At 40.2% G+C, this 26,198-nt stretch overlaps 1 protein-coding gene across 4 annotated transcripts in view; it reads right to left on the reverse strand.

Annotated features, from left to right (window-relative positions):
* Positions 1–26,198, reverse strand: part of LOC111149677 (lysine demethylase 2A) — a 116,072-nt gene that overhangs the window by 39,190 nt on the left and 50,684 nt on the right. For 3 of the 4 annotated variants that reach the window (XM_022506892.1, XM_022506894.1, XM_022506893.1), the window contains 4 exons: positions 9,491–9,629; positions 8,625–8,703; positions 8,153–8,199; positions 6,671–6,849 (listed from right to left, as the gene is read on the reverse strand). In XM_022506892.1, the coding sequence (XP_022362600.1) occupies positions 6,671–6,849; positions 8,153–8,199; positions 8,625–8,703; positions 9,491–9,629 (444 nt within the window). Of the gene's footprint in view, positions 1–6,670; positions 6,850–8,152; positions 8,200–8,624; positions 8,704–9,490; positions 9,630–23,926; positions 23,943–26,198 lie in introns of those variants that run through there. The other variant, XM_022506895.1, reaches the window with a different exon arrangement.

Consider the following 26,198-nt stretch of genomic DNA (forward strand, 5'->3'; position numbering starts at 1 on the left):
GAAAGTCTTTTTTTTTTTTTTTTTTTTTTTTTTTTTTAATTTTTTTTTTTTTTTTTTTGACAGAGAGACAGATCACAAGTAGGCAGAGAGGCAGGCAGAGAGAGAGAGGGAAGCAGGCTCCCTGCTGAGCAGAAAGCCCAATGAGGGACTCGATCCCAGGACCCTGGGATCATGACCCGAGCTGAAGGCAAAGGCTTTAACCCACTGAGCCACCCAGGTGCCTCCTTTGGAAAGTCTTTAAAGAAGAATGAAGATCTTACTTGCTCAAGACACCACAAATTCTTATGTCTGGATGGGGGAAAGGAAGGGTTAAGAACACATGGGTATTTTTTTTTAAATCAATTGTCCATTCAGAGAAACCTGAATTTCTTTGGCCAGAATTTCCCACCTGCAGCAATAAGTTACACTTTCTGGCCTCTCTTTAACTGGTATTATTAGGTATCAACTGACTACCAAGAGAATATTGTGTTAAGGTACTCATACATTTATCCTTAGATTAATCTTTAGGCTCTGGAGAGGACTTTTGCTAAACGGCCGGTTCCACGTGAGAGCAAGTCTCCTGTAAAGGTAATCACCAGATCTACCTGTTCTGCATCAATATTAGGGCCAAATTGGTAAGAAGTCCAATACCTAGGAATTCATCTATTCATATGCTGCGTGCGTGTGCGCACACACACACACACACACACACACACACACACACACACACAAAACTCATGGCGTTCCATGAACTAATTTCCCTACTACCAATCTGCATATTTTATATGTTGCTTTTCATCTACCTCTCAGGTACTGCTGGAATGACAGCAGAAAACAATCTCTCTCTTCTCACCAGAGAATCCCACTTTATGCTAACATCCCATAAAAGGCACCTAAAGGCTGCCCACCTTTCTCTCCCTGTGCCTACTTTTACACAGATAACTCCTTCTGTTTGGAATTTTGGTTTTCGTTCTGTCTCCTTATTTCCTTCCTATCAAGCTTAGCTATCACTTCTTCCAAAGAGCTTCCCCACCCTAATTCTCCGCCAGTTTGTTAGGGGGGTTCTACCTATTGTTCCCACAACACTGTATTTATTCACTTCTGAGGCACTCATCAGTATCGCGGTTTGCAGAAATGTCCATCCTCTGGTTTTTCTTCCTGGTGAGACTAAGCTCTTTGAGAATGAGAATGACCTTATTTTCCACAGGTCCTCCAGCACCTAGCATAGCGCTCAGCATGTGGCAGGCACTTGAACTAATAATAAGCTAACTCTGAAGGTGTGAATGACATAGAGAACAAGAGGTTATGTACTTTACGTGAAAGATTATTACATGAATGAGATTTACTCAAACTCACGGAAATGTACACTTAAAATGAGTATACTTTATTGTATGTCAACTGAACCTCAATAAAGTTGATTTCTGAAAAAGCATTATTATTATTATTTTTTTTAAAGATTTTATTTATATTTGACAGACAGAGATCACAAGTAGGCAGAGAGGCAGGCAGAGAAAGAGGAGGGAAAGCAGGCTCCCTGCTGAGCAGAGAGCCAGATGCAGGGCTCGATCCCAGGACCCTGGGATCATGACCTGAGCTGAAGACAAAGGCTTTAACCCACTGAGCCACCCAGGTGCCCCTGAAAAAGCATTATTGAGATATATTAAAAAAGACCTAGATAAATGGGAGACACACTGTGGGGGGGAAAAAAATACTCTAGTAAATAAATAAATAATACTCCAGCAGAATAAGCATATTACTGCCTACATGGTAAGGTCATCAAAAGCTTTTCTGCTTTCAGGAGGTGACCTTGGTAATAGCTTACTCAATCTTCCTGAACATGATTTGGGTCCCTAAAAAATACCGAAGCATTGTTCTCTGCCCTCTAAAGAATTTTCTATTTTTGAGTCCTTCCATAGTTCTACTCCTTCATTTAATGGTTCATTATTTTTCTGTTAAATGATGTAGCATTTTTATCATTAAAAGGACAAAATGAATAAATCAAGAATGTTACAAAAAAGGCTTCCTATGTAATGACACATTTCTAAATTTTAAGAATGGAAAAGTATGCATCAATTTTACTTTTCTTTTTTTAAAAAAGATTTTATTTATAAATCCAAGAGAGAGAGAGAGAGAGAGAGTGAGCCCACCCATGCAAGTAGAGGGAGAAGCAGAGGGAGAGGGACAGGCAGATTCCCTGCCAAGCACAAAGCCCCGACGTGGGGCCTCATACTACAACCTGAGATTACCATCAAGCCAAAACCTTAACCAAATGAGCCACCCAGGCGCCCCATAAGTTTTACTTTCATAGCTACAATCACTTTTTTTTTTTTAAAGATTTATTTATTTATTTGACAGACAGAGATTACAAGTAGGCAGAGAGGCAGGCAGAGAGAGAGAGGAGGAAGCAGGCTCCCCGCTGAGCAGAGAGCCTGATGCGGGGCTCGATCCCAGGACCCTGGGATCATGACCTGAGCCGAAGGCAGAGACTTTAACCCACTGAGCCAACCCAGGCACCCGCTACAATCACTTTTAAATTGAAATTTAAAAAATATTAACAATGTTCATTTGTAAATATTATAAACAATTTATAAACAATGTTACAGTGATTCTTACATCCATCTCTATTTTAAACCAATGAACTGTGCATTAAAAATTAATTTTTTTAAAGCAAGCTCTATGCTCAACATGGGGCTTGAACGTATGACCCCGAGATCAAGAGCTACATGTTCTTTTTTTTTTTTTTTTTTTTTTTAATTTATTTTTTTGACAGACAGAGATCACAAGTAGGCAGAGAGGCAGGCAGACAGAGAGCCTGATGCGGGGCTCGATCCCAGGACCCTGGGATCATGACCTGAGCTGAAGGTAGAGGCTTTAACCCACTGAGCCACCCAGGTGCCCCAAGGGCTGCATGTTCTACCTACTGAGCCAGCCAGGCACCCTTTATTCTTTATTATGTGGACCATGTCTGACTAATAGTAAGATTAAATCCTTTCTTTTTTCTTTGAAGATTTATTTATTTGAGAGAGGGACAGTGCATTGGGGGGAAGAGGGAGAGAGAATCTTTTAAGCAGACTCCACACCCAGAGCCTAAGAAGGGGCTTGATCTCAAGACCCTGACATCCCGACCTGAGCCAAAACCAAGAGCCAGATGCTTAACCAACTGTGCCACCTACATGCCCCTAACAAGGCTAGATTCTAACCACCTGTCTTCTTGTATTTCCACATGACCAGATGATAATTAATGTAAAAAGAATTTTTATCATCCTAGGGAGATAAAGTTTTCCTAATGAGAAATTCTGTATTTATTTTTCATTTATTCTATTTTCTTTCTTTTTTTTGAGAGAACCAGTGGGGGAGGGGCAGAGGAAGAGAGAGAGAAAATTTTTTTTTTTTTAAAGATTTTATTTATTTATTGGAGAGAGAGGGAAAAGAGGGAATATGAGCAAGAAGAGAGGCAGAGGCAGAGGGAGAAGGCGGCTCTCCACTGAGCAGGGAGCCCAAAGAGGGGTTCGATCCCAGGATCCAAGGATCATGACCCGAGCCGAAGGCAGTTGCTTCACCGAATGAGCCACCCAGGTGCCTGGGGAGAGAATCTTAAGCAGGCTCCAAGCTCAACAAGGAGACCAATGCAGGACTTGATCTCACAACCCTGAGATCATGACCCAAGCTAAAATCAAGACTCAGAGGCGCCTAGGTGGCTCAGTGGGTTAAAGCCTCTGCCTTCGGCTTAGGTCATGATCCCAGGGTCCTGGGATGGAGCCCCGCATTGGGCTCTCTGCTCGGTGGGGAGCCTGCTTCCCCCTCTCTCTCCGCCTGTCTCTCTGCCTGCTGGTGATCTCTGTCGAATAAATAAATAAAATCTTTTTTTTTTATAGATTTTATTTATTTATTTGACAGACAGCAGAGAGGCAGGCAGAGAAAGAGGGGGAAGCAGGCTCCCTGCTGAGCAGAGAGCCCGATGCGGGGCTCGATCCAAGGACCCTGGGATCATGACCTGAGCCGAAGGCAGAGGCTTTAACCCACTGAGCCACCCAGGCGCCCCTAAATAAATAAAATCTTAAAAAAAAAAAAAATCAAGGGATGCCTGGGTGGCTCAGTTGGTTGGGCAGCTGCCTTCAGCTCGGGTCATGGTCCCGGCGTCCTGGGATCGAGTCCCGCATCAGGCTCCTTGCTCGTCAGGGAGCCTGCTTCTCCCTCTGCCTCTGCCTGCCATTCTGTCTGCCTGTGCTCGCTCTCTCTCCCTCTCTCTCTCTGACAAATAAATAAATAAAATCTTTAAAAAAAAAAAAAATCAAGACTCAGATGGTTAACCAATGGAGCCACCTAGCACCCCGTATTTTTTATTTTTTAAAATATGGGGCTGGACATGGACCCTAATGTGGAGCCTAACCTCAGGCTTGAACTCACAACCCTGGGGTCAAGAGAGCAAGAGCAGGACACAAGGGGCGCCTGGGTGGCTTAGTTGGTTAAGTTTCTGCCTTCAGCTCAGGTCATGATGTCAGGTTCCTGGGACTGAGCCCCCCATGGGGACTCTGCAGGGCGGGGAGTCTGCTTCTCACTCTCACTCTTCCTCTCTCAAACAAATAGATAAAACCTTGGGGGAAAAAAAAAAAAGAGTAGGACATTTAAGTGACTAAGCCCCCAGGCACCCCAAGAAAATTTCTATTTAGTTGTAGCATCTCCAGTAACAAGAAGCAGTGACAAAAAACTATATACTGTCTCTTCAGATAATAGTGAAATACTGAGAACATTTTCCTGTTGGTCTATACATTATCAATGTCTTATGGTAATAACATTACTAGTAAGCTGAATATAGGTGTATATATAAAATAACTATTAAAAGCAATTATCATATTTTAACTTTGAAAGTCAAGAGGTATGATTGGGATAATTTAAATGAATAGAATAAAACACCAACATCTTGGGGCACCTGAGTGGTTAAGTGGGTTAAGCCTCTGCCTTTGGCTCAGGTCATGGTCTCAGGGTCCTGGGATCGAGCCCCGCATCGGGCTCTCTGCTCAGCAGGGAGCCTGCTTCCCCACCCCCCGCCTGCCTGCCTCTCCGCCTACTTGTGATCTCTCTCTGTCAAATAAAGAAATAAAATCTTAAAAGAAAAAAAAAAACAAAAACCACCAAGATCTTGACTTTTTTATTGTTATTTTTTTAAAGATTTATTTATTTAGTTGGGGGAGGGGGGACAAGCAGTGGGGAGGGGCAGAGGAAGAGGGAGAAGCAGATTCCCCACTGAGCAGGGAGCTCAGTGTAGGGCTTGATTCTAAGACCCTGAGACCATGACCTGACCTGAAGGCACATGCCCAACTGACTGAGCCACTCAGGCACTCAAGATCTGACTTCAAAACAAATGATTAGGGGCGCCTGGGTGGCTCGGTCATTAAGCGTCTGCCTTCAACTCAGGTCATGATCCCAAGGTACTGGGACTGAGCACCACGTCAGGCTTCCTGCTTTGCAGGAACCTGCTTCTCCCTCTCCCTGCCACTCCCCCTGCTTGTTCTCTCTCTCTCACTCTCTCGCTCTGTCAAATAAATAAAATCTTAAAAAAAACAAAACAAAACAAAACAAATGATTAGAATATTGCTAGTTCTGCAATTCCATACCTAATATATAACTCAAGTGAGTTCTGAGATAGGAATTAAATAAATAAAAATGGTCCAAAAATGACTAGGCATATTTCAAAAGTGAAGTGTTTCAACATTCTGTAGATAGCTACTACTTTGCAAAGGGATGAGCTAAATCAGCATCTATCTTCAGGAGAGTGAAGGATCAAAAACAAACAACTTTCCCTTAGGATGGTTTGTCAGTTTACTAGCCATCTAGTGGAATCTGCTCTAGAAACCATCTCATAAAAATGATCACTTGTCTCTAAACTAGTTTTCCCTCAAGCTTTTCAGCAAGTCTTTTTTTTTTTTTTTTTTTTCAAATTATGGAAGTGACCCCCTTCCATTTTTTTTTTTTTTAAGATTTTATTTATTTATTTGACAGAGAGAGAAATCACGAGTAGACGGAGAGGCAGGCAGAGAGAGAGAGAGAGAGAGGGAAGCAGGCTCCCCGCTGAGCAGAGAGCCCGATGCGGGACTCGATCCCAGGACCCTGAGATCATGACCTGAGCCGAAGGCAGCGGCTTAACCCACTGAGCCACCCAGGCGCCCCTAACCCACTGAGCCACCCAGGCGCCCCTTCAGCAAGTCTTTTAAGAGTGAATTTTAAGACACTTCTCCACTCCATGCAAAGACCAATGTTATTCTTAAATTAGGTTACTGGTGATCAGAACTAAATGGCCCCTCCCTGGGGCACCTGGGTGGCTCAGTTGTTAAGCGTCTGCTTTCGGCCCAAGTCATGATCCCAGTGTCCTGGGATCGAGCCCCATATCGGGCTCCCTGCTCGGCAGGGAGTCTGCTTCTCCCTCTCCCTCTGCATATATGCCCTCTCTGTCTCTCTCTCTCTGATAAATAAATAAAATCTTAAAAAAAAAAAAATTAAATGGCCCCTCCCCATATAAAATTAAGTGATTTTAAAAAATGATGAACTTCCTAAAAATGAAGGTTATTATCAAATTGTCTTGTTTATCAATTTCATCTTGGTATGTATAAAACGTTACAGATTCTCCCATTCTCCCATTGTATAAACAACCCTCTTGGTGACAATGAAAACGTGGAAAAAATATTAGACTAACCGTGGAGGGCCTCTGCACCATGTTCTCCAGCCTGGTGTGGCTGAACTCTAGACTGATGACATTATAGAGTTTTTCTCGCTCCTCCTCTGGGGTCTCATAGTAGCGTGTCCACTGAGCCATGGTCATTTCAATGCCTTTCTGTGTGTTCACATCCATGACATCCACCATGCGACGACTCCCTGCCACGAAAGATGTATCAATCATCTCCACTGAGCCACTATTATCCTTAATATATTAAGAATATAAAACAAAAGTGGAAGGAAACAAGCTATCCTTTATTTGAAGAGTGGGAAAGCATTTTAATTACTCAACAGATTTACTGAGTACCTACTATACTCCAGAGATTGTGCTAGGAACTAGGAAATACACAATGACAGGCAGATAGCTGGAATCTAACAAAGAAATAGTAAGGGAGTAAAAAATAGAGGGAATTAGAGAACCTTCCTCTACCTGGGTTATCTGTGACTTTCGCCTCTTAGAAAAACAGGTTATCCAACCATCTAAAAAGGGCCCTCAAGTGGCTAAGAGACAGTACTGCAATTTTAATTTCCAAAGCAAGAGTGTGCACTGGAACTTCAACATAGAGGACAAAACTTAACAAAAAGTAATGTGGGGAGGAAAGCATTAGAAAAACCTCCTTCTGTTTCATGACCTGTCTGAAACATTTCCAAAAGGTTTTAAACCATTTTACTGCTTTAATGTGTATAGGAGAGTGCCCATGCCTGAATTCCTAAGGATCCTTCCTGGTGGGTCTCAGGGCTGCAATGAACACCAAATGGTCTGCACAAAATTGACCTGAATTTTTACCAACACAGGAAGTTTTTTTCTTTAATTAGATTGATCTAATTTCCTTTCTTTTCCTCAATTTTGAATAAAATATAAATCAGATGGAAGACAAGTTAACCAGTCACTGATAAAGAGAAATTTTAATATATTTCTATTTCTTAGCTTACACTGATTGATCGATTTTAAGAAATCTCTCCACCCAACACGGGGCTCGAACCTACAACCCCCAGATCAAGAGTTCCATGCTTCAGCTTAAAAAGTTTTAAATGTTGACCAAGTTACCAAATGTAGCATTGGTGAAAATTTCCAGGAAATTTCTCTACTGTTTTTAGGGAACGGAAGAGAATCACAGATATGAATGAGTTTCATTCTTGGTTCAGAGATATAAAATATCCTGGAATAGGCTCTTCATGGAGAGAGGGAGGGACAGAGAGTGATAAAACAGTAGGTAGGAGAGAAATAGAGTTCTATGCCTAATGAGTACTAAATGAAGCAACTTTGTAAACTCCCTTTGAGAAAATTCTCAAAGTTGCTAAGAGCAGTGTTCTATAAAAAAACTACTTCAAATGGGGTACCTCAATCAAATATGTACTTCCATGTTCCTAAGCCTTAAACCTCAGTCAGAAATTTAGAACTCAGTCCCAAGTCTTAAATCTTTGCCTAAAAGACACAAAGGCCACAAAGCTCAATACTTACCCACACACATTTTGACATCATTCACAGTGAAGTCTGGATCTGGCATCCTATGAAACAAACACCAGTAAGTGTAAATAGGAAGCACACCTTCTCTAGTCAGTGTGAGTTTTTTCTTAGAGTACTTAAAAACTCCTAAGCTGAGACACATAAATCTTATATTTAGGTTTAAAAACAATATATTTTAAATATATAAAAAACAATATATTTTAAATATATAAAAAACAATATCTCAGGCTAACAGATTTTAAGAGATTTAAAATTATTTCTTTTTAGCTCACCTGTATTTTCTCACTTAACTAGAACAACCATGAACTGTTTTTGTAACAAAAGAAGAAAAATACACACTTTTAAAATCTAAATGGGGGATTATTTTCAATTATCTACTGCTTTGGGTTATCAACATGGCATTGTCTATAGCCCTGGTGTAACATGATCATTTTGCAACCTAACAAATCAGGCCAACAGTACTTACTTTATTCCAAGTCCATCAGAATTCTTGAAAATCAGAGGGTCTCTTAAGCCACCCCGCTGGATATACTCTACATTAAAATCTGTCACCATAAGAAAACAATTATTAGAAAGGCAAGAGGTACAGCTGAAAAAAGATGAAAGGACCATAAAAAAAGATCCTAAGTAATAAGGTAGAGATAGTGTTTGCTGTTTCTGTGTATATAGTTTCGCTCTGTTAGATACATGCTTGTTATAAAAAGCATCTCTCAGGATACAGGAAAAGCATGCTGACAGGCAGGGTTCAAGGGGTTTGCTAAATCTATATTTACATAGTAAACAGAATTTAACCAACAGGGGGTAGTACTATAATTGAGTTACCTTCTAAATCCTAAGCAGAAATTATCATCACCCTGTCTCTTAAAAGCCAAAACATTTAATTCTGTCCACTACAATACATACCATAACATCCTTGTCACTTTGCCAAGGAGCAAAAAAGCCCATGGTACACACAGAATCCCACCTCTGTTTTGTTTGGGGAGAGGGGATGCATGCATAAATGAATTTTTACTGTACTATTTTTAATTAACCCCAAAGCAAGGGATGGAAGAAGGGAAAGGACTTCAGGGAAAAACTCCAACAATGCTTCTGGCCCTAATAAAGGCTTGTTTCTTCTCATATAGCAGGGAATGACTCACAGGGTGGGAGGATTAGGGGATGGGGTTGTGTGTGTTTGTGTGTTGAATGGCATTGTAGAATAAGAGAAAATAAACAGCATCACAACATCAATGGGCAATATTTAGTTGCACAGATTCCGAGCCCACAGTTCCCAGAATCTACAACCTCCTACATCAAGGGACTATAGGTCCCCTGAACCAAAATGATACTGACCTTTTCCCTCCATAAAAGTAACAAAATTTGCATTATATTTATTGGTGTGGAGTTTCTCTTCCAAGTCAAAAGTTCTTTTCCCTTCAATTTCATCATCTGAGATGCCATCATCTTCATAGCGTCGTCGCATGGTACCACGCTGCGGAGAGAGGGACATAAGGATCAAATCATGTACTTTTCATGCCTATCTAAAAGAGCCCATGAACACGTCCACACTTCAATGTCATGTACTTTCAATTTCAGTTATTATGTCAAACATCAATTCTACTTGTCTTACAGATCTTTCTCTCAACTAAAGGTCAGCTAATGTCCTCAGAATGTACAGAGCATAACAAAATTTTGATGAGTCACTGGTTCCCTACTTGTGAATTTTACCTCTGATAACTCTTTGACCCTAGAGATATAAATTTACAATAGAAATATAACCAAACAGGGTCCACTAAAGATTGGGGACCAACTGTCTTCATAGACATTTCAGGTCAGGATACAAAATACAGTATTTTCATAGGGTAAAGAGCAGTATCTACATTAGTTTTCTTTCCTTTTTTTTTTTTTTTTTTAAAGGTTTACTTATTTGAGAGAGAGAGAGAGAGCTAGAGAGAGAGCACAAGTTGGCAGGGAGGGGAGTAGAGGCAGAGGGAGAAGTAGGCTCCCCACTGAGCAGGGAGCTGGATGCAGGGTTCAACCCTAGGACCCTGAGCCGAAGGCAGATGCTTAACCAACCGAGCCACTCAAGGTGCCTCTCTACAATAGCTCTCTAAAACCATCTTTAAGAACATTTGAATTAATGAATTAATTTGAATTAATGAAGCAAAAACTTCTTTACATCAGATAAAAGAAGAACGTTAACCTAAATAATAGCATTCCAAATAGCAGACCATCAATATTTGGCTTTAGAACATCTCCTTAAAGAAAATATACAGGGGTGCTGGGCTGGCTCAGTCAGAAGATATGGCTCAGGATGCCTGGGTGGCATATTGGTTAAACGTCTGCCTATGGCCCAGGTCATGATCCCAGGGTCCTGGGACGGAGTCCTGTATCTGGCTCCTTGTTCACAGGGGAGCCTGCTTCTCCCCGGCCTGCCGCTCCTCCCACCTGTGCTCTCTCTGACAAATAAATAAATAAAATCTTAAAGAAAAGGCGGGGGCATGGGACTCTTGATCATTAACTTTGAGCCCCAGGTTGGGTATAAAGATTTCTCAAATAAAACTTGAAAAGAAAAGAAAATATACAAATGGCCGATGAACACATGGAAAGATATTCACTATCAGTCATTAGGGGAAATGGAAATTAAAACTACAATGAGACATCACTTCACAAGCACTAGGATGGCCATTATCAAAAGGTGGACCATAGAGGCAGTGTCTGGGTTGCTCAGTCAGTCATGATCCCAGAGTCCTGGGATGGAGCCTAGCCTTGGGGTCCCTGCTCAGCAGGGAGTTTGCTTCTCCCTCTCCCTCTGCCCCTCCCCCTGCTCATGCCCTATCTTGCTCACTCTTTCTCTCTCATATAAATAAATGAAATCTTAAAAAAAATAAAAAAATTTAAAAAAGTGGACAATAACAAGTGAGAGTGAGATAACAAGTGAGAGTGAGAATGTAGAGAAACTAGAACCCCTGTACACTGTTGGCAGGAATGTAAAATGGTACAACCACTCTGGGAAACAGCTCAGAAGTTCCTCAAAATATTAAACATAGAGTTATCTTATGACCAGCAATTCTACTCCTAGGTACGTATCTAAAAGAATTTAAAACTTATGTCCACACAAAAACCTGGTACACAGATGTTCATAGCAGCATTAACCCAAATGTCAACTGACTGACGTTGTATATTTACACAGTGGAATATTACTTGGCCATAAAAAGAAATGAAATACTGACATGTAACTACAACATGGAAGGATCTTGAAAACATTACGCTAAGTGAAAGAAGCCAAACGCAACAGACCAGGTACCACAGATGATATAATTTTATTTACATGAAATCTCGAGAATAGGGTGCCTGGGTGGCTCAGTGAGTTAAGCCTCTGCCCTCAGCTTGGGTCATGGTCTCAGGGTCCTGGGATCAAGGCCCACATCGGGCTGTCTGCTCCGCGGAGAGCCTGATTCCCCTTCTCCCTCTGCCTGCCTCTCTCCCTATTTGTGATCTCTCTCTCTCTCTCTCTCTCTCTCTCTCTCTGTCAAATAAATAAATAAATAAATCTTTAAAAAACAAAACAAAAAGAAATGTCCAGAAAGACAAATCCATAAAGACAGAAAGTAGATTAGTAGTTGCCAGGAGCTGGGGAAAGGAATAGGAATAGGAAGTGGCAGTTAATGGTCTGGGTTTCTTTCAGGAGCGATGAAAATATTCTGGAATTAAAGAATGGTGATATTTGTACAACTGTGAATATACTAAAAAGCCAATTAATTATATACATTTAAATGGGTGAGTTTTACAGTATATGAATATTTCACAAGCTAATTTTTAAAAGATTTTATTTATCTATTTGACAGGCAGAGATCACCAGCAGGCAGAGAGGCAGGCAGAGAGAGAGGGGGAAGCAGGCTCCCCACCGAGCAGAGAGCACGATCACTTGCTGAGCAAGGAGCCCTATGTGGGGCTCAGTCCCAGGACCCTGAGATCATGACCTAAGCCAAAGGCACACACTTAACTGACTGAGCCACCTGATGTCTTTTATAAAAACAAATTCGCTCAGCTGCAGTACCCCTGAGGCTACTGATGGTGGCCGGTATTGATGACTGCCATACCTCAGCCCAGGGGCTGCTCTGTTGCACCCCCCCATCCCCCATGGGCAACTTCACCAAGGCCACTTTTGATGCCATTTCCAAGACCTTCAGCTACTTCACCCCCGACCTCTGGAAAGAGACTGTGTTCCCAAGTCTCCCTATCAGGAATGCACTGACCATCTCATAAAAACCCATGCCAGAGTCTCTATACAGAGGATCCAGGCTCCCGCTATGGCCACCACATAGTTTTATACAAGAAAAATAATAGTGAATTAAAACTTGTTAAAACAAACAAACAAACTCATTAGAAATTGTCAGTGAAAATACCCTCACCCCAAATCTATCTAAAAATATTTTGACCAGTGATGGCATTATTGAAATAAGTGAAAAGTCTACCAAAATTAGGTCTTCTTTTGGCCTTTGAGCTGGAACTTCAGGCAGCAAAGGTGCTAGGTAAGGGTGTTAGGAGTTTGGGGACATATGGAAAAGATATCAGGTATCCCTCAGTGTTTTCAACCCAAACGTAGCCTGGCATGTTAAATCTAGCTCTCTGCTGGTAACAGTCATTTTTATTTCCTTTAATTTTTATTTTTTATGACTTATTCCTGCCCCTTTCTTGACCCCCATTCCCAAAAGACCTTTCCCCAATATCTAATTTTAAATTCCAGGTTTGGTTGTTCATAGCACATCCTAGGGTGGGGCTACTGTGTTTACCCTTGCCTCTACCATGCCCATACTGTGTACGTATTCAAGAAATTTGAGCAAAATTTGACACTGGCTAAAGTAAATGCGCTAGAAGGTAAATTTGCAACAGGAGCAACATGTTATCTTTAAAAAAAAAAAAAAAAGCTTGTGGGCACCTGAGTGGCTCAGTGGGTTAAGCCTCTGCCTTCGGCTCAGGTCATGATCTCAGGATCCTGGGACTGAGCCCCACATAGTGCTCCTTGCTCAGCAGGGAGTATGCTTCTCCCTTTCCCTCTGCCCATTCCCACCATTCATGCTCTCTCTTAAATTAATAAAATCTTTTATTTATTTATTTATTTAAAAGATTTTATTTATTTATTTGACAGAGAGAGACACAGCACAAGTAGACAAAGAGGCAGGCAGAGAGAGAGGTGGAAGCAGGCTCCCTGCTGAACAGAGAGCCCAATGCGGGGGGCTCGATCCCAGGACCCTGAGACCATGACCTTAGCCGAAGAGAGAGGCTTTAACCCCGAGCCACCCAGGCGCCCCTAATAAAATCTTAAAAAAGAAAAGAAAAAAGATATCCTTAGTTCCCCTCCTTACTATACTTCATTTATATGTTTCTGAAGAGAATTCCAAAAGATGAATTCCATAGAGCAAGGGCAACACCATCAAAATAAATGTAGATGCCCCCTCCCCTCACGTGCACTGTAACTTCTAATACACTTGTCAAAAAAAATCCCAGTCACATTTTCAAACTTTAACCTTTCCTAGGTCTACCATTACTGATTCTTCTTCAGTAAGGAGGACATAATCACCCTGACTATCCCAACATTTCTAACATGGTAGCCAGAAGTTCCCCCATCCTTCCTTCCTTTTTATATGCTTTTCTTCTTCCTATATTCAAGAATTCCTTCTTCCATTTACATTTCCAATATACAGAGTATAAGGATATGGGGAAGGCACTTGCTCCAGCCAAGCCACTTAAAGACAACAGAAAAATGAATCTGGACTGTTTTCTTTTTGATTGCTGCAACTGATAAATCAGCAATAATGTGAAAACTATCTGTATCAGTTTTAATACTGTCAAGAGTATTGGTTTTTTGCCTATCCTCATCTTAACATAAATCCTAGTGAAAGTAAACAAGTATCTATAGCAAACCTCTCAGTGCTTTAAATATATATTCAATCTTGGGGCACCCGGGTGGCTCAGCTGTTCAAACATCCAACCCTTGGTTTCAGCTCAGGTCATGACCTCACGGTCCTGGGACTGAGCCCCGAGTTAGGCTACCATTCAGCAGGGAGTATGCTTGAGGATTTGCTCCCTCTCCCTCTGCCCCTCTGTCCTCCCTCTAAAAATAAATATATCTTTTAAAAAAGCACAAGAACATTTTCAATCCTTGCAATAAGCTTGGCAATCAGTAGGCAGTAACACAATCTGCTACAGGTAAAACCCAAAAGGCAAGGCTACTTTAATACTAAGGAAAGCAACCATCGAGCTCCTTCAGCACACCAACATTGTCAAATAATTCACAATGGCTTACCAGCGTGCTGTGCTTTTTCATTCTAGGTGATTTCCATACAGGCCATTTGAGGCAGCCCAGAGGAAGTTACTGGTCTCCCATAGATCCCAGCCCTCACTGAGCCAAGTGTCACAGAAAACAGCAGGCACGAAGTCGACGCTGAAATCTATTCCAACCACATTTTCCCTCAAAACCAATTTGTACTTTGCAGGGTCCACAATGAGTTTATAATCAATAATGGTTTATTCTGTTTAGATAACCAAACAACATAAGCAAACTTGTATTTTCCAGCATCCAAACAATGAAAAGAATTTTAAAACTGCCTTAAAAAAATTCACCACCCTTAGTCAAGTGGTGATTAACTGTATTAAATGGTAAAAATGGCCATGTAAATGAACACTTAGATTAACTCAAGTACTGACAGATAGGTCAAGCTCAAGGGATACAGATATTAGATACTATTATACTAAATATTAGTTATACTAATATTAGTTACTAATATTAGTAATATCTAATATACTAATAATATACTAATATACTAGTAAATACTAATATACTAATATCTCTCCTAGATGATGAAGAAAAGACAGTGAGGCAAGGTTAGATGCAAATAGGTTATCAATCATTATAAAGAAACTTTTGGCATTCCCTTTTCTAAACATGTAGTAAAAAAGAATGATGGAAAGGGCATTGTCTTAAGATGCCTTTACGTTATACACCTAAAAAATAAAAGACCAGAGCAGATCGAAGAAATCAGGAATTTTGAGCAGGGAATATTCCTTGATGCCAGAAACCATCTGCCCTTCTTAGATATTTGGGGGAGTGGAATGAGGCGAGAAAGAGAAATCATTTTCTAAAGGTCACATAGAACTAGACTTGTCCTATAGGAAAACGGCTAAGCCAACCAAGGCTAACATATCCTCTAGTGACTATAATGTGACCATCAACATATTTATTACAACAAATAACACTGAAAAGTGCTTGTGAAATATTAAATTTAAAAATCAGCACATGAGAGGTGCCTGGGTGGTTCAGCTAGTTAAGGGTCTGCCTTTGACTCAGGTCATGATCCTGGAGTCCCAGGACTGTGCCCCACATTGGGCTCCCTGCTCTGTGGGGTGCCTGCTCCTCCCTCTCCCTTTGCCCCTCCCCCCATTCGTGCTCACTCACTCTCTCAAATAAATGAAATCTTAAAAAAAAAAGGACAAAAATGATAATGATCCTCTCAATAAATGCAGAAAGAGCATTTGGCAAAATTCAACATCCTTTCATGATAAAAGACACTGAACAAATTCGGAATAGAAGGTAACTTCCTCCAGCTAATAAAGGGTATCTACCACAAACCCACAGCTAACAACATACTTAATGGTAAAAGACCAAAAGCTTTCTCTCTAAGATGAGGAGCAAGACATGGATGTCTGCTCTCATCACTTCTATTCAACACTGTATTACAAGTTCTAGTGAAGGCAATTAGGCAAGAAAAAGACATACAAGTTTGAAAAGAAAAGTAGAACTACCTCTATTCACAAATGGCAGGATCTTGTACATAGAAAATTTTATGGAATCCACACACACAAAAATTTGAGTTAACAAAATCAGTTGTATATTTATATACTAACAATGAAAAATCCAAAAATGAAATTAAGAAAACAAGTCTATTTATAATAGCATCAAAAAATACAAAGAAATAAATTTAACCAAAAAAAGCCAAGACTTCTATACTGGAAAAAAAACAAAACAAAACACTATCGAAAGAAACTGAAGATCTAAATAAATGGAAAGACATCCTGTGTTCATGGACTGCAAGATTTATTATGATAATGGCAGTACTCCTCAAATTGATGTACAGATCCAACACAGTATCTAATGAAATCCCAGGTGCCTTTTTTTCTGCAAAAATTAGCAAAATCATCTTAAAATTCCTATGGAAACGAAGGGAACCAGAATAGCCAAAACAATCTTGAAAAAGAATAATATTGGAGGACTCACACTACTTGCTTTCAAAACTTACTAAGAAGGCTACATAATAATCAGGACTGTGTGGTGTGGGCATGAGTACAGACATATAGATCAACAGAACAGAACTGAAAACCCAGGAATAAACCTTTACATTTATAGTCAACTGATTTTTAACAGGGATGCCTAAATAATGCAATGGGGAAACGAGCCCAATGCAGGGGGCCAAAATCAGGAGACTGAGATAAAGACCTGAGCAGAGATCAAGAGTTGGACACTTCACTGACTGAGCCAACCAGGCGCCCCAGGATGAGAATCCTTTTAAGCAACTGTGCCGGAACAACTGTATCCCCCCATGTGATAGAATGAAGTTGGACCTCTAACCCATATCATATACCACACACACACACACACACACACAAAAAAGCACATTAAAAATGGATTAAAGACTTAAATGTAAAGGCTGAAACTAGTTCTTAACAAAATGTGGTGTAAATATTCATGAATTTGGATTAGGCAATGGATTCTTAGATATGACATCAAAATAGTCTAACAATAACAAAATAAATGAACTGAACTTCCTCAAAATTAACATTTCTTATGCTTCAAAAAACACTATCAAGAAAAATAAAAGGTGAACTACAGAATCGGAGAAGATATTTGCAAATCGTGCATCTCACAAGTATCCAGAATATATATTTATATCTAGATAGACATATAGAATATATAAAAACTCCTACAACTTAATAATAAAATGACAAAAAATTTTTAGGGGCGCCTGGGTGGCTCAGTGGGTTGAGCCGCTGCCTTCGGCTCAGGTCATGATCTCGGGGTCCTGGGATCGAGTCCCGCATCAGGCTCTCTGCTCGGTGGGGAGCCTGCTTCCTCCTCTCTCTCTGCCTGCCTCTCTGCCTGCTTGTGATCTCTCTCTGTCAAATAAATAAATAAAAAATCTTTAAAAAAATAAAAAAATAAAATGACAAAAATTTTTTAAGAAACAGGCAAAGAGCTTGAATAATTATTTCTCAAGGATATATAACCGGCTCCAAAAGCACATGAAACACTATCAGTCATGAGCTCATCATTAGTCATTAAGGAAACGCACATAGAAACTGTAAGGAGACACTACTTCATACCCATTAGTCAGATAATAAGTGCTGGCAAGGGTGTGAAGAAAGTGAGACCCTCATACACAGTTGGTGGAAATGTAGAAGAGTACAACAACCCCTTTGGAAAAAGTCTGGCAGGTCCTCATTATACAGTTATCATATGACACAGCAATTTCATTCCTAGGTATGTACACACATATACCCACAAAAATTCATAACATTATTCATTACAGCCAAAACGCAGAAAACAACCCAAAGGTCCATCAAGTGAGGAGTAGATAAAAATATATCTACTAGATGTAAGTGGATAAAGTATATCCAGGGGTGCCTGGGTGGCTGGCTCAGTCATTAAGTGTCTGCCTACAGCCTAGGTCATAATTCCTGGGACTGAGCCCAGTATCAGGCTCCCTGATCAGCGGGAAGCCTGCTTCTCCCTCTCCCACTCCCCCTGCTTGTGTTTCCCTCTCTCGCACAGTCTCTGTCAAATAAACAAACAAAATCTTAAAAAAACAGTATATCCACAAAATGGAATACTGTTTAGCAATAAAAAGGAGTGAAATCCTGATATATGCTACACCACAGATGAACTCTGAAAACATACTGCTCAGTGAAGAAAACCAGTCACAAATGACTACATATTATAACATTTATATTAAATATCCAGAATAAACACATCTACAGAGCCAGAACTAGATTAATGGTTGCCAGGGGCGGGAGGGAAAAGACATAGGGAACCACTGCCAATGTCTTCTGGGTTTCTTTGAGGTACTAAAAATGTTCTGAAATTAGATAGTGGTAATGTCTGCACAACTTTGTGAATATATTAAAAAACCACTGAACTGTACACCTTAAAAGGGTGAACTGCATAGTACAGGAATTGTATCTCAATAAAAAATGACTGGCAATCTGTAAAAGAAAAAAGGTAACACACATATATGTTTAAATAAAGCAATGTAGGGGCAGCATCTGGGTGGCTCAGTCAGTCAAGCATCTGCCTTCGGATCAGGCCATGACCTCAAAGGTCCCGGGATGGAGTCCCACATTAGGCTCCCTGCTCACCGAGGAGCCTGCTTCTCACTCTCCCTCTACCCCTCCCCCTGCCTGCTCCATATCGCTCTCTCAAATAAATAAAATCTTAAAAAAAAAAAAAAAAGCACCGTAGTTTGATAATATCAGAATAGGGTTTGAGGTAGACTAATTTAAGACACACTGCTTAAATAACATTTTTGACAAAGCACTATTTTTTTCTAAACAACTGCAGTCATTTTAACTGATTTTGTATGAATAGACAAGTGACTAAAAAAAGTTAAGTAGTTCATGAACTCCATGATGTGTCAGGAATGCAAAAGCTATTTGTTAGTTCTAAGAATTTCCACTCCTATCAATTGATGTAATTCACCACATTAACAGATTAAAGGACAAAAAAGATATGATCATCTATATCTGTGCTGTCCAATATGGTAGAAACTAGCCACATGTGGCTCTAAGATGTAAATTAAGATTAAATACGTTTTCAACAAATGATGCAGGGAAAACTGGATATCTGCATGCAAAAGAATAAAGCTGGGCCCTTACCTTACACCATATACAAAAATTAACTCAAAATGGATCAAAGACCTAACCAAAAAAGTTAAAACTCTTAACAGTTTTAGAAAACACAGAAGATCTTCACATTGTATTTCTTAGACATGACACCAAAAGCAAAAGCAAAAGCAAAAAAAAAAAAAAAAAAGATATACTGGACTTCATTGAAATTGAAAACTTTTATGCAAAGGATACTATCAACAAAGTGAAAAGACAAACTACAGAATGGGAGATAATATTTGCAAATCATGTATCTGATAAGGAATTAATATCTAGACTATATAAAGAATTCTTACAACTCAACAACAAAATAACCCAATTCAAAAATGGGCAAAGGAGGGCGCCTGGGTGGCTCAGTGGGTTAAGCCTCTGCCTTCGGCTCAGGTCATGGTCTCAGGGTTCTGGGATCGAGGCCTGCATCGGGCTCTCTGCTCAGCGAGGAGTCTGCTTCTCCCTCTGCCTCTCTGCCTACTTGTGATTTCTGTCTATTTCAAATAAATAAATAAAATCTTTAAAAAAAAAAAATGGGCAAAGGACTTAGACATTTCTTCAAAGAAGATCTACAATTAGCCAATACAGGGCGCCTGTGTGTCTCAGTTGGTTGAGCGTCCATTCAACTCTTGGTTTCAGCTCAGGTCATAATCTCAGGATCTTGAGATCAAGCCCGTGTGAGGCTCCCTGCTCAGCATGGAGTCTGCTTCAGATTTTCTCTCTCTCTCTTTCCTCTTGCCCCCCCCCCCCACCTGCCCAGGCGCTTGCTTGCTTTATCTCTGTAAAATAAATAAATCTTAAAAAACAAACCAGGGGCACCTGTATGGCTCAGTTGGTTAAGTGACTGACTTTGGCTCAGGTCATGGTCCCAGGGTCCTAGGATGGAGCCCTACGTGGGGCTCCTTGCTCAGCAGGGAGCCTGCTTTTCTCTCTCCTTCTGCCTGCTGTGCTTGCTCACTCTGTCAGAGAAATAAAATCTTAAAAAACAAAACAATCCCCCTCTCTCTCTGCCTGCCTCTCTGCCTACTTGTGATCTCTGTCAAATAAATAAATAAAAATTAAAAAGGGTGGGCGCCTGGGTGGCTCAGTGGGTTAAAGCCTCTGTCTTCAGCTCAGGTCATGATCCCAGGGTTCTGGGATGGAGCCCCAAGTCGGGCTCTCTGCTCAGCAGGGGGCCTGCTTCCCCACTCTCTCTCTGCCTGCCTCTCTGCCTACTTGTGATCTGTCAAATAAATAAAAAATTTTAAAAACCCAAAAAAACAAAACACAAATGACCAATACACATATGAAAAGATGCTCAGTATCACTAATCATCAGGGAAAAGCAAATCAAAACCACAATGAGATATACTTCACATCCATTAGGATATCTATTATTAAAAAAAAAAAAGACAAGTATTAGCAAGGAAATGGAGAAACTGGAACCCTTATGCATTGCTGGTGGAAAAATAATACAGTACAGCCTGTATGGTAAACAGCAGGGCAGTTCCTCAAAAAATTACACATAGAATTACCATATGATCCAATAATTCCACTTTTAGGTATAGACCCAAAAGATTGAAAGCAGGGACTCAAACAGATACTTTCAAACCAATATTCATAACAGCATTATTCACAATAGTCAAAAGGTAGAAATAATCCCAAATGTCCATTTACAGATAAACACATAAAGAGAATGTAGGATAGTGATACAATGGAATCTTACTCAGCAATAAAAAGGAATAGAGTTCTGACACATGGGGCACCTTGGATGAACCTTAAAGGCATCATGCTAAGTGGAAGAGGTCAGATTCAAAAGGATAAATATTATACGATTTCACTTATATGAGGAACCTAGAACAGGCAAATTCAAAGAGACAGAAAGCAGATTAAAGGTTACGGGGTTGGGGGGTTCGGTGGCTCAGGTGGTTAAACGACTGTCTTCGGCTCAGGTCAGGATCTGGAGTCCCGGGATCGAGTCCGGCATCGGGCTCCCTGCTTGGCAGGGAGTCTGCTTCTCCCTCTGACCCTCCGCCTTCTCATGCTCTCTCTCTCTCAAATTAAAAAAAAAAAAAAAAAAAAAAAAAAAGGTTACCAGGGGCTGTGAGGAGGAGGAGGAGGAATGGGGAATTACTCCTTTGTGGTCAGAGTTTCTACTTTGGATAATCAGAAATTTTCAGAAATAAATAGTGGTAATGGTTGCACAAAGCTGTGAATTAATTAATTAATTAATTAATGCCACTGAAATGTACACTTAAAAATAGTGAAAATGGCAAATTTCATGTTACATGTATTTTGCCACAATTTTAAAAAAATCACACAACATACCAAAACCATTCCTAGAGAACCAATGTACAATTTTATCATTTTAAATTCTATATCAAATAGTTTTTTTTATACCTAAGATAGTCACCCTATGAAAGTCAGGAAATAGGATGGCATTATTTTACAAATGAAGAGGGAAAAAAAGGTAAAATTGACCTAAGTCAAGTTTTTTGGATAACAGAAAAACAAGAAACCAAAAGTGTCTATAAGCAAAAGTATCTAGTGTGAATTCTACTATTACTACTATGCTGTGTGATTTTAGGCAGCTAAGTAAATCATTTAACTTCTCTAGATCCTAATTTTCCCTTGGAGGTTAAGTAATTTAAGGTCCCTCTGTGTTCTAAAATAAAGTCCTCTATAATCTGGTTCCAACTAAGATCTCACTCTTGCTCCTATATAAACTATAGTGTATGGAAAATCTGCTACGTACCAGACCCACAGGTCTGTTTCTCTTTTTTCAAAGAATATCTAATTTTAGACCCAGCTCCCTGTGTCCTAACCAGGGTGAGACCTGGCAGAGGTTGGCAGGGTAAACCTCCTAGGGACTTCCACATCTTCCTCCTGTCCTTCCATAACTCCTGCCCCCTTATTAAACAAACCTTCACATATCTCAATCTACCAAATGTTAGAAGTAGTTCTTTGGGGGCGCCTGGGTGGCTCAGTGGGTTAAAGCCTCTGCCTTCAGCTCAGGTCATGATCCCAGAGACCTGGGATCGAGCCCGCATCAGGCTCTCTGTTCAGCAGGGAGCCTGCTTCCCTCTCTCTCAGTCTGCCTCTCTGCCTACTTGTGATCTCTGTCAAATAAATAAATAAAATCTTAAAAAAAAAAAAAAAAAAGTAGTTCTTTCTGGGGCGCCTGGGTGGCTCAGTCGTTGAGCATCTGCCTTTGGCCCAGGTCATGATCTGGGGGTCCTGGGATCAAGGCCTGTGTCGGGCTCCCTGCTCAGTGAGAGGCCTGCTTCTCCCTTTCCCACTCCCCCTGCTTGTGTTCCCTCTCTCTCTGTGTCTCTCTCTGTCAAATTAAAGAAAAAAGAAGAAGAAGAAGTAGTTCTTCCTGGAGAGCTTAGGCAATTCTCATCCCCAAAGGTACAATGAAATCAGAGAAGGAATAAGTTGCATAAAGTAGGAAAAGGCTGTTACTATAACGACACCCAGAAAGGCTACTGCTCTGAAGGTAAACAACAGCCCTATAAGATTATCATCCTTGGGGCGCCTGGGTAGCTCAGTGGGTTAAAGCCTCTGCCTTTGGCTCAGGTCATGATCCTGGGATCCAGCCCCACATCCGGCTCTCTGCTCGGCGGGGATCCTGCTTCCTCCTCTCTCTCTCTCTGCCTGCCTCTCTGCCTGCTTGTGATCTCTGTCAAATGAATAAATAAAATCTTAAAAAAAAAAAAAAAAAAAAAGATTATCATCCTTTCAGGGCGCCTGGGTGGCTCAGTTAAGCATCTGCCTTCAGCTCAGGTCATGATCTGGGATCCAGCCCCATGTCAGGCTCCCTGCGTGGCACAGGGTCTGCTTCTCCCTCTCCCCAACCCATCCCCTACCCCTGACTGTGCTCTCTCTTGTTATTTCTCTCTCTTTCTCAAACAAATAAAATCTTTTTTTTTTTTAATTTTTTGAAGATTTTTATTTATTTACAAGAGAGTGAGAGAGAAAAAGTGAGAGCATGAGAGGGAAGAAGGTCAGAGGGAGAAGCAGATGCCCCGTGAAGCTGGGAGCCCAATTTGGGACTTGATCCCCATGACCTGAGCCAAGGGCAGTTGCCTAACCAACTGAGCCACACAGGCGCCCCATCAAACAAAAAATCTTTAAAAAAGAAAAAAAAAATTATCATCTTCCCTAGTTTATAAAAAAATGAAGGACAGAAGTAATTTGCCCAAGTTACAAAGCTAGTAAAATTGGTGTTGCTGGAATTTGAATCCTGACACTTTGGTTCTAGAACCAATGGTCTAAACTGCAGGTCTATGCTGACACTAGTTTGGAATGAAACTTTAACCACACCAGCAGCTTGAGGCAGCTAGAAGAAACTGGCAAAGGAAGGAGACTTCAGACAGCTTAAATGGCTCTGGCAAAGAGAGGGGAAGTGGTGAGATCTTTTGGAAACAAATGACACTCTATAAATTAGAAAATTGCTTCGTAGATAGGAGGTTAACAAAAATCTTCCCCGGGGTGGGAGATTTTTGGTATTTGCTAAGGAACACTACATTTCTAGGTCTGCTGCTGTTTATTCTACCATTCCTGGTTTTTAACGATCTTTAAAATTTTTAAGTAATCTCTACGCCTACTGTGTGGCTTGAACCTACAGCCTCGAGATTAAGAGTCACATGCTCCACAGACTAAATCTGCCAGGTGCCCCCTACCATTCCTGATTTCTAATTCTAGTTTTTACCTGACAAATTATGTTACTGGTCATTCAGCTATTCTGACTGAAAAATATTACTATTCCTAACCAGAAACCATTTTATATCAGAGTGCTTTGAACTTAGTACATTATATATGTTAGTAAAATTTGTTTTTATTCACTAAATTTGTAGTAAACTAACATTTATTTACACACCTTCTGTAAAGATGAAATTGCCAGTATTTTTTACCAAGATTAATTCTTCATCTCCTATTTTCTCTAAGATTCTGATTTTACTCCACTGCCTAAGGGAAAAAAAAATTAATTACAGAGCCTCTACTGGTGATGGTTTAAGAAGTCAAGAAACAATTAGATTTTCATGTCCCACATCATGATATTGCTATAAAAAAAAAGTTTGAGGGCACATTTTTTAAAATTGAGATGGATTAAATCTGGATTTTTGCAACATACACCAAATCCCCACTTGATTACCCTTAATATGCACTTATATACACTTTAAAAGAAGAAAAATGCTCAGGCTCTCATCCTCCCCCACCCTTCACAAACATACGAATACATATATACCCCCAAATCAAGTGAACTTTAAAGTGTTGTTCTCATTTTCTCTTATTTCATGTTTTGAGAAATCAACATTACCTACCTCAAGGTCACACAGAGGCAGATACACACACACACACACACACACACACACACACACACACACACTCACACACTCTGACAGATTGCTGTCCATACCCTCCCCCAACTGTGTGCATGTGAGTACTATAAAAATTATTATCTGAACACTTAACTCATTCATAAAACAGGGACACACTGAATATGGAGTAACAACCAGATATTCCCCACACAAAGAAAAAGGCACAGTTCTAGCCCTCAAGAAGATTGCTGGCCAGTAGGGGGAGACAGACATGTAAATAAATTATAGTACTGCAATTCAATGTGACATGTATTAAGACAAGTAGATACAAATGTTATTAAAACTCGGAAGGAAGAACAACTAGCACAGAGGGGTTGACTAAGGCTCCATCATAAGAACTGATAGAAGAGGAAATGTTTATTCATTAAGTATTACTTTACTAAATACCTACAAAGTTCCAAGGACAAAGGATACAGACTCTTAATGTTGTACCTCTATGAAGAGGTGACCTCTTCAAACTTTTTTGGGCTTCCCTCTCACCCTATCGGATTTCTCAGTATCTCATTAATAAGATATAAGTAGACAGAGCACAAGCATTTTTCAAAAATAAAAGATTATAATCTTGGGGCACCTACGTGGCTCAGTTGGTTAAGCATCTGACTTGCCTCAGGTGACGATCTCAGGGTCCTAGGGACTCCACGCTCAGCAGGGAGCCTGCTTGTCCCTCTGCTCCCCCACCCCACCCTGCTCATTCTCTCTCTCAAATAAGTCAATAAAATCTTTTTTTAAAAAGGTTATAATCTTTGTTTAGAAATCTGTATAATTTCACTTTACCTTACTTAATGGGGGATTTTAATGGGAACATCCTAAGGAAGTACAAAAATAGTGGAAATCACTTCCTTACAGTTTTTATCTTTTGATCCACAGTAACACTGTCCCCAAAATAGTAAAAGACCTGAGCCCAAGGATTAAGGAAGAACCCACCCTTAGTTTTTTTTATGTATAACTGCTCCAATACATTACAAAGAAGGCATAGTGATGAACCTGCATGGCTGGAAAAGCTTGCCTTTTTGAAATTTCAGCTATGTCAGTCTTCAAGTATTTTCTGGGCAACTTAGATCAACTTCTGCAGAGATCAACAGTACACAGAACACTTTCTACATATGAAATCTTTACGAGACCTGTTAATTTCAAGAAAAAGACAAAGTAATCCATAAAAAGAAAATTATCTACAGACTTTGGCAAGAAGCTTATTCACAACTAAGTCTCTCTTGATTTAGAAGGAAAAGGGGCATCTGAAAAGGCAGAAGCTCAAAGATAGTGAGCTTTACTTTGTGTTGGATATACAACACAATGTGAACGTTCTCCTCAAGGTTCCTGCAGAACTGGCGTCAAATACCTACTATATATACAGAATGATCCTAAAATTCTCTGAAAGAGTCAGCATACACTTAGCCTGACCACAAATATGCCCTCCACAAAACCAACTAGCTGAGAAATGAGTTAAAGTGCTGGATCCCTTCCACCAACATTGCCTGCTTTTCTACATACCATTTAGTATAATCAACTGTTTAGTGCGCTTGCTGCAGATTTAACCATGATATCATCACAATTCTGCAAAGGAAAAAACCGTGGCTGTTAAGTAGCAAAATCACCCTCTGAAATTCAGGATGAAGATAAGACACCTCCATCAACATCCTGAAGAAAAATAATCTGAGTTCAGATGTTATACCAAAAGCACATTTTTGTTCCCTCAAAGGAACAAAAATTTGAATATACCTACTTTTCTCCTTGGATAATGACAAAAGAAGTATCCATAATATTATACTT

This window comes from Enhydra lutris, unplaced genomic scaffold (genome assembly GCF_002288905.1).
Source record: "Enhydra lutris kenyoni isolate GAN:26980312 unplaced genomic scaffold, ASM228890v2 scaffoldscaffold22, whole genome shotgun sequence".
In the NCBI taxonomy this organism is placed as follows: Eukaryota; Metazoa; Chordata; class Mammalia; order Carnivora; family Mustelidae; genus Enhydra; species Enhydra lutris.